The sequence below is a fragment of the Camarhynchus parvulus genome, chromosome 18 (genome assembly GCF_901933205.1).
Source record: "Camarhynchus parvulus chromosome 18, STF_HiC, whole genome shotgun sequence".
NCBI lineage: Eukaryota > Metazoa > Chordata > Aves > Passeriformes > Thraupidae > Camarhynchus > Camarhynchus parvulus.
In genome coordinates, this window is record NC_044588.1 from 8,672,976 (window position 1) to 8,685,156 (window position 12,181).

The window sequence follows — 12,181 nt, forward strand, 5'->3', positions numbered from 1 at the left end:
TAAAGCAAATTCATGAGCCTTGGGCATTCACTGCATGTGCCACACATCTGACTTGCAAAAGGGAAGGGAAAAAAGGGAAGGAAAGGGAAGAAGGGTTAAAGGGAAAGCAGCCAAGGACGAGCTTTACCGGTCATTCCTCAGGTTGTCCTCAAAGACCTTCAGCAGCGTCTCACAAAAACTCCCCAAAGCACTGGGGTCACTCTGGATCTTCTTCATGTGGTCAAACAGGCTCTGGGCAGAGTACCTGAGCTGCAACACAAGGAACCTCCAGTGAAGGACAGGAAAAAGCCACTGCCACAGAAACAGGGGCTCCAGGACTGCCCTGCCCTCCAGCTGAGCACGGCTGCCCTGGGACATCCCTCCAGCAGCACAAAGGGCACAAAGCAGCAGCAAAACCCAGCAGACCATGGCTGTCTTACCTGCACTAACCCACTTCCAAGGAAAGTTGGGGTTTTTGGTTTTTTTCCTTTTCAATTTGGCAAACTTTTGGGTTTTTTTCCTTTTTAAGCTGGCAAACTTTTGGCGTTTTTTGCCTTTTAAACTGGCAAACTTTTGGGTTTTTTTCCTTTATAAGTTGGCAAATTTTTAGGTTTTTTCCCTTTTTAAGTTGACAAACTTTTGTGTGTTTTTCCTTTTTAAGTTGGCAAACTTTTGGGTTTTTTTGCTTTTTAAGCTGGAAAACTTTTGGGCTTTTTCCTTTTTAAGCTGGAAAATTTTGGGGTTTTTTTCCCTTCTTAAGTTGACAACTTTTGGGTTTTTTTCCTTTTTAAGTTGACAAACTTTTGGGGTTTTTTCCTTTTTAAGTTGACAAACTTTTGGGGTTTTTCCTTTTTAAGCTGGAAAATTTTTGGGTTTTTTTCCCTTCTTAAGTTGACAACTTTTGGGTTTTTTTCCTTTTTAAGTTGGCAAACTTTCGGGTTTTTCTCCTTTTTAAGCTTCAGAGAATAATACTGCTATGACTCTGAAGGTGAAGGAGCACACCAGGACTTTCCCAAGTAGTATTTATGAAATACATCAAGGCTCTGGTTTGTACTTTCAGCAGCGATGCCTTACATGAAGCAGGAATAGCATAATTCACACTATTTTTCTCTGTAAGAAAAGAATGCCTGGAATTGGTCTCAAGTGTATTTTGCTCAAGAACTCTCAACCAAGAAAAGAGGATTTGGGGCCTCTTTCTTCCACCAAACATGCATTGATTTGCATACGATTTGTCCCAATAACCAGATGTTTTAAAATATAATCTACTAACACCCCAATATTTTTGTTTGTTGAGATCTACACAGTAACACAGCTCTGCTACTGCCTGGGAGGAACTTCAAGAGTTCAGAATATGTTGTTCCTTTTTATTTTTAAGGCTTTACTTACAATTTCTATACCATTTTAAAATAAAATCTTCACTCTTTAGGGGGAAAGGGAATCACAGGACATTCTGTGCTTAAACAAAATTTAGAATGTAATGTAGTTCAACAGTAATGAAATTATATCAAAATTATATCCTGACTCCTGCAACTGCAGGGTTTGTGCACTGGAGAAAGACCAGCATTGTACATCTGATCTCCACAGACTGAGGGGTTTTATGCAGCCATAAGAAATATGCATCACTGTGGGCCAGATGTATAATTAGCAGATTCTTTTACACAGAGAAAGTGCCCTTTGAACCACGGTGATGGAGCAGAGTGCCAAATCCCACAGGGAATGACATCTTCTGTTTTTCCAGATTATTTCCAATGCCTGAGCTGCAATTCTTCCAGCAGCCCCACTGCCACCACAACACTTCAGAGACCCCACATGGCTCTGTCCAGAAAATCTCTTTAAAAAGCCAAACAAAGAACTACTCTTGCTAAATATACTGCAGAGCAATTTTAGCGGCAGCCAAACTGCCCCTGACCACGGAATTACAACAGAGCCTTTCTCCTGTGGATTCCCTGGGATGACTAAAAGACAAACTGACATTTGAACTCAGATTATCCTGCAGTATATACAAAAATCTTCTTTCTAACTTCCATGTCCACATGTCCATGTGCACAGATATTTTTGAAGTGAGAGGGAAGAGAGTCACAAGAACACACACATCACTGCAAGAACACATATTCCAGTAATCTTTTTCCCCCATCCACAATTTTAAAAAGCTGCTTCTTTCATATGGACTTAATAGAATTGTTCTTAAAATTGTCTATTAATGTTTTAAATCAGTCTCTGGATATTGAGCAAAGAATGCTACAGGCTTTGACAGAGTAGATTGAATACCAGTCATTGTAAAACACATCAATTCTAATTCCTATATCACATTTTAGATATTAAAAGTAATTCACCACACACATACACACCCAAGTGTAAGTGCCCTCCCTTGCCTCTCTAGCTGACTCAAGAGAGAATTAGCTCATCTTCTTTCTAAAGCCCTGGAGAATATTTTAGCCAGAAAAGAAAGAAAAACTGGAGGGTCACAGAAAAGTGAACATTTCACAATCACAGTTTGAGAACACTGCAGAAGGTTTCCCTTAACACGCTGTCAGATGGTAACAAGGGAAGGGAGCTGCATGTAACTGAACTGTTCCAACTTTTCACAACTAAATGCAACCAGGAGTTTAAAAAAAATATTAAAATATTGAATAAGAATTTTCCTCTGACCCCAGATAGCAGCCAAAATGTCTGTTTCTCCAAAACTTTCCTTCTTTTTTTACTTAGACAAATAACTTTGGTTTTGGTGGAGCCTCCTGTAATTAACTGTGCTTGACTGAAAGCTGAATTTCATGTGCATGTTTGCTATTAAAGAAATCTGTTAAGAGTTACACTGTCTATCTGATAATTACTGTCACAAACCAACACACACATGTTTCCAAAGTTCTAAATTAGACCTTGCCATATAATTAGTTGCCATTTTAGAAACATTCAAATGCTCAGAATTGGTTTAAACACAAGAGACTGCACAGACACTGAATTCTCTGCTCCCCCAGCCCAAAGGCTCACAGATATATCTTGATCCCAAGAGCAGAACCCACAGCACCAGAAAAAAAAAAAAAAAAAAATCACTTGGGCAAGTTGTGGCTGACCAGGGGAAGGCATGGGAGACAAGCTTCAGGTGATTTTAACTCCTTCTTGCTGTGACCCAGCAGGAGCTGCTCCCCCCTTCACAAAAATTCTGTTTCCCAGCACTTTTCTACTGGTTTTCTTAATTTGAGATGGAAATCTTAATTAGAAACACTCTTCACCACTGTTGGGGTGTTGACTCACAGCCTCCTCCTCCTGTTACAGGCCCACTGGGATTTAAAGACTTAACTGACAGTCCAAAATATTCTGTTACTGCTCTGATGTTCCTCTGTGGTATCATATTGAACCATGTCCTTATCCCCAAAATTGTCTTCTTATATTTTACATCTTTGGCTACAACAAATCAAAAAAACGTTTTAAGCCAAATATCTGGAAACCAAGAATTCTGAAACTACCAATGCAAGTTGTAATAAAAGGACAGAAGGATACACTAAAATTATAAGAAAGTAGGGAAAAATTTGGCAGCATAGCAGACTGCCAAAGTCAGTGATAAAGAGATGGTTCATGCCAGAAGAATGAAATAAGGATTGCAAAGCTCAGAGGATTTAGACAGACATCTGAATGATATTTCTTTGTAATGGAACTTTTGTCATCTCATTGGTATTTTAGTAGAAAATTTATCAAAAATAATTAAAAAAAGAAACCTGTGCATAGTGTTAACACCTACAGACAACTACCAGTTAGCACCTTGCATCAGGTGACAAATGAATGGGATTTCACCCCATTGGAGAACAGCAATCCCCTTGCACTGCTTCTGATCCCAGCTGGGAGAGTCAGCACAGGGCTGGGATTTGTGGGGCTGGGATTTGGATTTGTGGGACTGGAACTCCCAGGTCCTGTCCAGGAGAGGACAAACAAAGCACCCTCACTCCTTGTTCCCTGCACACTCAGCTGTTGAAGCTCTGGATGCTGAGAATTTTACACTTTCTGTGCTGACAGACTCTGACTCCCAGGAGAGCACTGCATTTGATCTGAGGCCTTGGACAAGACTTCCTTGTTCTTCTTCATGGGTTTGGGTGGTATTTTGTAATTGGACAGAAAAGTCTGCATTGTGGACTTTGAGTGATCAGTTATTGGCTTAAAAGTGCAAATAATTTAGGTGTAATTTCTTAATTAGATAGTTTAGCCATAAAAGACCTTGTAACAAGTGATAGTTAGCCATTTTGTGCCTTGTTAATGAAAGGCTGCAGAACTCACTGCTGTGAGACTGTAAAAATCACCTAAGCCTGAATGTGAACAATTGTCTCAAGCGCTTTCAACCCCAACTTCGACAGAGGCAGAAAAAAGAAGCCAAAATCAGCACTCAGCAGGTCAAGACAATGACAGTTTAGAAAGGAAAACCAAGAAGGCCATCAGGTCTGAAAGCAGTAGCTACTCAACAGCTGATCCAAGGACAGACCTGTCCCAGGAAAGGCCAACACACCCTCCCAGCACTGATGATGCTGATGATCAGCAGCCTCACAGACAGAGCTGAGGCTCACAGCAGGCTGAGGATCCCCCAAGCACAGACAGAGCTGACTCTGACTCCCAGGAGAGCACTTGCATTTGACCTGTGGCCTTGGAGAAGACTTCCTTGTTCTTCTTCATGGGTTTGGGTGGTATTTTGTAATTGGACAGAGAAGTCCCCATTGTGGACTTCGAGTGATCGGTTATTGGGTTAAAAGTGAAAATAATTTAGGTGTCATTTCTTAATTGGACAGTTCAGCCTTAAAAGACCTTGTAACAAGAGATAGTTAGCCATTTTTGTGCCTTGATAACGAACTGCAGTAGAAATAACCTAAGCCTGAACATGAACAATTGTCTCAAATGCCTTCAACCCCGACCTCGACAGAGGTAGAAAAAAGAAGCCGAAAACCAGCACAGAGCAAGTCAAGACAACGACAATTCAAAAGGAAAGCCAAGAAAGCCATTGGGTGTGCAAGCAGAGGTGTCTCACCGTGGTCTCTGTGAGTCCCCCCACGGACACAGAGAGCCCCAGCAGCACGTGGTACTGGTAGGCTGGCAGCCCCAGCAGCTGCGTGATCCGAGGGAACGCCTCCGACGCCGCGTTCCAGTTCAGCGTCTCCTTCTGCCACCTGAAAGGGAAGGGAAAGAATCATCCTGTGTGGGTGCACTGCTTTTCTCCTCCTCACATTGCTCCTCCACACCAGGGAGGAAGGTGTCTGAATTACCTAGATATCAAATCAAACATTGGTCTTTGGGCATACGGGGTAAATACAAATCCAAGCTTCAGCCACTGCTAGTGAAGTGGAGAAATCTCCAAACCCTTGTTCTGATCCAGGGAAGATGTGAACTGCACTTTCCTTTCCCCAGGAACTTTTGCCTACATTCACAAAACAAGCGTCTTTCTGCAGTTTCACCGTGTTCTCTCCCACCACCAGTGACTCAACAGCTGATCCAAGGACAGACCTGTCCCAGGAAAGGCCAACACACCCTCCCAGCACTGATGATGCTGATGATCAGCAGCCTCACAGACAGAGCTGAGGATCACAGCAGGCTGAGGATCCCCCAAGCACAGAGCTGGATGTTCCTCACACCCATCAGGTACCATAATCACCACTCAGGAATGAGTTGCTCTCACTCTTGCTTTAACTAGAAAGTCCATCTTGGAAAACTACTGCAACTAGAGCTTGGCTAAAACAATAGAATTCATTAAAAAATATCATTATGATTAATGTTTTCCAACTGAGGAAAAAAAAATTCATGCATATTCATAGGTCAATTCAATGAAATCCTGACAACACCAAATATTCCTCTATACACATACTGGGCATAAAAATTACATCAGGTTGCTTGGTTTAGGTGTAACTGTGTGCATTTATCTTTTACTTTCATTGGTTTAGGACATTTTTCAATACCTTACCTTGGAAATATCCTCTCTAGCTCTTCTCTGTGAGGGATGTGTGGAACTGGAGGATGGTCAAAGTGCAAAAGAGTAAGGAACACAGATCCTGCATGAGCTCGGAATTTATCTATTTTTTCAGCTGACTGTTGAGCCAGCCAGCACATAATCTGCTTGCAGCTATAAAGAAGAAAACAATTAATCAGAAAATTTAAGCAGTAGAATATGTATTTAGATTTAAAATGTTTCAATTAAATGAATAAGAATGATCCTGCTAGGGAAGTATTCTGGTTTAACTCTTCAGAATGAACACACAAGTGATTTAAGATATCCAGATGGTGATAGAGTCATGAGGCTTTATCATGATCAATCAACCAAAAAACAGCATGACAGAATATGTTACAGAATATTTTATCCATCTTTTACACATACTGCCCCACCCTTCATCCAAAAAGATAACAGAGTGATTGATGGCCTGGCTGAACTGCTACATTTCAGATGGAAATAGAGCAGAACTTTGAGAAAAGCACATTTTGAAGTAGAAAACCGCATGTGTAGCAGAGGACAAGGTCTCTCCTCCATCTCATATACCCCAAGTAAATCAGTTCAATTCTGGCTAGTTTTTAACAATATCCTATTTGGTTTATGCTCACAACTAAACTCACAGCTACAACACTCCGTCCCACTAATGACAGTAAAACCAGCTAAAATTCCTTCAGTTACACCAAGGCCCAGAATATTGACAAAATGGGATCCAGCTGGCAGGAATGCTTTTCTCAGTTCCACGTGGACAATCTGTGTATAAACAGCTGAACAGGAGGAAGCCCCTGAAAATGGGCACTAGTGAGCAGTGTGTTCTTAGAGAATACTTTCCTTCTAGGTGTCCTTCAACATTTGGGGGTTTTTAATTAAATACCAAACCATGTATATGTTCACCTAACCATTGGCACACTCTGTCTACAAACCAATAGCACTATTAGGAAAGTTTTGCTGCAGCTCAAGGTATGTTTTAAAAATGTACTTATTATTAATTCTTTTATTATTAGGAGTACCATATCATAAAATTAAAAATCAGGAGCTCAGTGTAAATTCTTTTTCTTTATTTCCTTACTAATAATTTTGCAAAGAAACTAATCCAAACTCATGCTCACATTTGATCACATTTGAAATTAATGCGACACTCTGGATAAGCAGCAGGTTTGCTTTCTATTTCAGTGAGCATTTTTGGGAAGCAGAACAGAGGTGGCAGGTTTAGCCCAAATCCCACAGCTGTGCTGCATTTCCAAGGTGGGATTGCCACCCAGGCTCTCCCAACAAGGTTTTCCCTCTAAAAACCAGATGTAACATCCTCCACATCTGCATGGCTTGATGCACTTCTGTCAAAGCTCTGTCACACTCAATAAAGGAGGAGCACAGAGTGTCCTGCAGGGCTGGATGGAGCTCCAGAGCTAAACACAGAACAGAACATGAATGTCACCATACATGCTGGCATTAATCAGCTCTGCCTCGTTCTGCACCAGCAGCAGGGTCACCTCCATCAGGCTGGTCATGGCAGCCTCACGCACCCTGTGGAGACACAGACAGATCAGAGCAGCCACAGCAGCACTTATTTCAATAAATACACCTTCAATTTCATCAGCTGGGTGAAGAAACCAGCACAAATTCACAAGACCAAAAGCAATGACCTCTGAGAGCAGCTCCCATATTTTGGGAGGACAAGGAGTGTCCCCCCCAGTCCCATTCTGTGAAACAAAGCTCACATTGCACTGAGGGTCCAACAGTCACCCCTGCCTCACCAGCCTGGTTTTTATTCCAGCCAGATGTCATCAGCCTTACTCTTTATTTTAAGAATGTTAAAACTGATAATTATTAGTAATATTTCATGTGCAAGTAGATGTATTTAAACTTAAGTGCTCTGTCTGCTTCAAATTATTTTTTTAAAAGGTCAACCCACATTTTGACAGTCAGATGTTGAACACTGTCACATTCTTGTAAATTTTCAAGCTTAATATTCCTAACATTAAAAACAAGCTGTGACTCAGAGCAGCTTAAATCTCTATGCCAAACAGTAATTAATTTCACGAAAAGTTTGACCAAAGTAACACTAAATTGGGCTTGAAGTGAGTCTTATCTAGATAATGATCTTCTCCCTTCAAAATGTCTAAAAAAAAGGTGTAATTTTAATTTTAAAAATCATCAGTATGGCTGTTTTAAACCGTGTCTTGTCAATCCATGAGTTTTTAAAAAACTGAAGACAAGGGCAATACCTCAGTGGGTGACATGACCCTGCACATGACCAGGCCCAGTATGTTCACTAAATGGTAACTCAGAGTAATGTCATCCTTTCTCAGTAATAATTTTTTAAAAAAGGAAAAAAAACTATTTGAAAAGACCCAGCAGCCTTCTATGAGAAGAAATACTCCTCTTGCTGATTTCCAAAACAACTTGCAGGTGCAATCTAAAACTGGGTGGGACATTTGTTATAATGGTAAAAAAGGTAAATTACATCATTTTTTCCAAAGCAGCTTAAAACAAGTCAGGCAGTCTTTCATCAAGGTTATGTTTTACTAGTTTTTTGTATCATATCTGACTTAGATATTCATGTCTACCACCTGTAGACAGATCAGACATGTCCCAGCAAACAATCTGTCAAAAGAAAGGAAAAGTTTGCATATGGAGAGTAAAGTTGGTGAAACTTTCCCACGACTCTACTAAAGAAAGACAAAAATTCCACAAAAAAGACAAAGTTTCTCCAGAGAAACAGCATTTCTCTCCATATCTTTCCATCTTATTCCCTGGTTTAGAAGAAACAGAATGAGAAAGCACTGATATTAGAGAGACCACAAAACCTTCAGCAGCCAAGAGTTTGCCATGAGACAGGATCCCCCTTCCCCCTCTGATTTACATGTTTCTTGACTTGATTGTGGCTGGAATTGCTCAAAGAAGCTCAAAAAAAAAAAGTATCTGGTGCTGAAAGCACTTTTGAATCTGAACACACATCTCTGTACCCTGAGATAATTCATGCAGCTGCCAGACAGGTCAAATACATGTATTTTACCACTTCATTACCATACAAAAACACTATCATCCACAGCTAAAAACAAGCCTGATTCTTCATATCTAAAATAATCACCCAAGGCTGATTCTTCATCTCTAAAAGCAACATATACCTGCACATTTCAAATTAAAATTATGGATTCAGACAATAAAATTAAGCAGCCTTTTCAAAACCAGCATTTCACTCAAAATCAACTGCTAATAAATAAAAGAATTAAAATTACTCTATCACATTCATTTACAGAGTTCATGGCTTCTCTATACTTGGTGTTACTGCTCTGAGGCTTCTACACAGCATCAAAAGTATTTTAAATCTGCAGATACTGGACTTGTTCCTGAATTAGGATAATTTAATGCTTTTTATTAACAAGTACTACTTCAGGCTGGGCACATTTTGCTATTAAATAGGTGCAGAAAAGCACCCTGACAGGAGAATGTTTGGTTTGTAAAATCCATATTCCTATGCTGTGTAATTCTACAGGATGGCATGAATAACATGAACTCTTCATGATCTCTCCCATTCAAAGCTGGCAGGAACTTCCAATCACTAAGTGCTGACACAACCCCAGTTAGAGCTTTGGAAGTGAAACACAAACCCAAAGGACACGAGCCTCTACAGTCAGGAATTTTGAAATTTGAAATCTGTCTTTCCAGATCACTGTGACTGAGGGAACACGGAGCATTCAGAGGAATGCAGTGTCACACACTGCATCTTCTTTGTATATTAGGGGGACCTTGAAGACTGAGGAATGCCATGAAAATAGGACTGCTATAGACTTAGCATTACTAAGATCTTATTAATCTTATTAAGTTTACTAAATTTATTAATCTACCTATGCTACAGATTTCCCATCAGCAGATGTATTCCTATAGATTTATAATTTATTCTTGCAGTCCCATATCTGAAATCATTGAAACCCTAAACTCACAGAAGATTTGGTGATGCTGCAGCACAATTGGGTTTTTATCCCTCTCAACATGTTATGCAGCTGCTCCCTCTCCTGGCAAAAAATCCCCACAACAGCAACGTGCAGCAAGAGAGATCAGGCAGGACCAAATGTGCTGTTTCAAATAAAGAGAAGTAATGCTTTAAATCCCTGTTTTGCAACTAAATACATTCCTGGTATTCACTAAAAGGAACTCATGTGACCCACAGAACCAGAAAAAGGCTTAAATTCAGTTTTGAACAGATCAGTCCCCATATTCCAAATTTGTGAGGAAAGACAACCAAAACTTGTCAGCCTCACCTTTCACTTTCTACCTCTCTTCCTGCTGTGCATTCGTAATTCCTACCTAGGCTCAAATCTCCAAAATCTCAAATCTCCAAAAGCTTGGAGCTCTTGTTTCTCAGATATTTAAAAAACACATCAGCTTTTCATTGGACACCAAAGCTGGCCTGGATTTGACCCCACCTTACCATCCTCCAACGTCCCCCCGGCTGTCGGTGGTGTAGTCGGTGACACCAGTGAGCAGCGTGGCATAAATCTGATCAACATTATCCCTGCACACAAACTCCTGCTGGGATCCATCTCCCTTCACACCCACTGTCTGGCAAACCCTGCAAAAAAAAAAAAAAGAAGGGATGGGAGGCAATTAAGAGCAAGCTTTGTTATGTTGGTTAATAAAATTCATAACGCCGGTAATGTCCACTACAGATGGAATGAGGAATATTTCTGTGCTGAATTTGACCTGAGGGTTGCTGAGCAGTGCTTGGGTTCAAAGGAACACTGGAAAAGTTAAGATCTCAGCAGGGAATTAGGTTGCTTTACTTCCTTTACTTTTTTTTTTTCACATTAAACTCTCCTATAAAATGCAGAGAAAAATCGAAGTACTCCAGAAAAGCTTTCACATCTATAACACTACAAAAATGAACTTGCTTCAGTATCTGTCAGTCCCTGAACTCTCCTTAAAATGAAGTCACCAAGAAGGGCAAAGGGCCAACACAATGTGCATTGAACCTGATATTAAACTTCTTTACCTTGAAGACACAGGGTTTTTAGCAATGTAACAGTTTAAGAGCATAAAATATTAATGTATCCTATTAACTGCACTGTGACACTCAAAATAGAAAATATTGCTTTAAATATTGCTTTAAATAAAAATTGCTTTAAATAAATTTCTTTAAATCAATTCAATCTTTTTAAGATTGTGGAAAAACACATATTCTTCCTCCTCAGTAAAGCTCATTAAATTGCAGCCCATGAGAAAAGCAAACACTACAATACACTCTAGGTAGTCAGTTAACTGATAAAAACCTGACAGCACTATCAGAGCTGCAGTCCATAGTCAGGTGTGTGGTAATTTCCTGAATTAAAAATAAATTGAGTAATGGATATGCAGTCAAGATGTGTGTAAGTGATTTTAACACTCATGCTCCCAGTTCCCAGCAGAATGGAGAAAGCTTCTACAGAAAGAGTTAAAATTAAGACACAAGCAGGGGTGAGAAACATACTTTGCAATTGCTATTAAGGCATCTCTCCTGGCTTCAGCAAAGCTCACATCTTCAGGAGAAATTATTGTAACTTTTTTTAGACCTTCCAAAACCTGAAAAAATACAAAGATTGAGATATATAAGCCCAAAGCATTTTTTACTATGTTAAATTTAGATACCATTGTAAAATGAGTTCAATCCTGTATGAAGGAACCAAGCAGGCAGCAGAGTTTGGATTCTCACCAGGAGAGGCCTGTAAGGTTTTACACAACTTCACTCAGAAATTCATATGTATTTCTGTCAGTTCTTCTTGTTTATGGGAACAACATATCCAAAAAAATGAGAACAACAGGCTAAGTTTGCATTCTGTCTGGGGCAGGGTAACCTTATGGAAACACCACTTCTATTTTGTGGAATTGTGCCTAAGGGCAAAAGGCCTCTGCTCTCTGCTGCAGCTTTTTAGATGCTCAAGGCACTTAGGTATAATTTTCTACTAAAAGTTAACATCTATATTCTAGATCTGTATTTCTATTTCACTTTGTAGCTTCATATCTCAATTTCTCCAGGGGTTTCAGTTCAATCCCTGTAGCAAATCTCTCTTCCCCTCTCTCTTCTCTCCTCTCTTCTCTCTTCCCTTGGACCAATATCCCATAGCAAAGGGTTAATCCAACCTCTGGCTTTCCATTAACACCACTAAAGCAGGACTAAACATTAATTATCAGAAACTATGGCAAACTCAACTCATGATGATTTTCTGTGCATTAGCATTCAAACCCCTTTGACAAAGACCTTTAATTATGATC

General features: G+C 39.9%; 1 protein-coding gene across 1 annotated transcript in view; it reads right to left on the bottom strand.

Annotated features, from left to right (window-relative positions):
• TBCD (tubulin folding cofactor D) overlaps nt 1–12,181 on the bottom strand; it is a 119,542-nt gene that overhangs the window by 14,892 nt on the left and 92,469 nt on the right. The window contains 6 exon segments of the mRNA XM_030962324.1: nt 128–249; nt 4,985–5,123; nt 5,912–6,070; nt 7,373–7,456; nt 10,365–10,505; nt 11,400–11,491. Coding sequence (XP_030818184.1) covers nt 128–249; nt 4,985–5,123; nt 5,912–6,070; nt 7,373–7,456; nt 10,365–10,505; nt 11,400–11,491 — 737 coding nt within the window.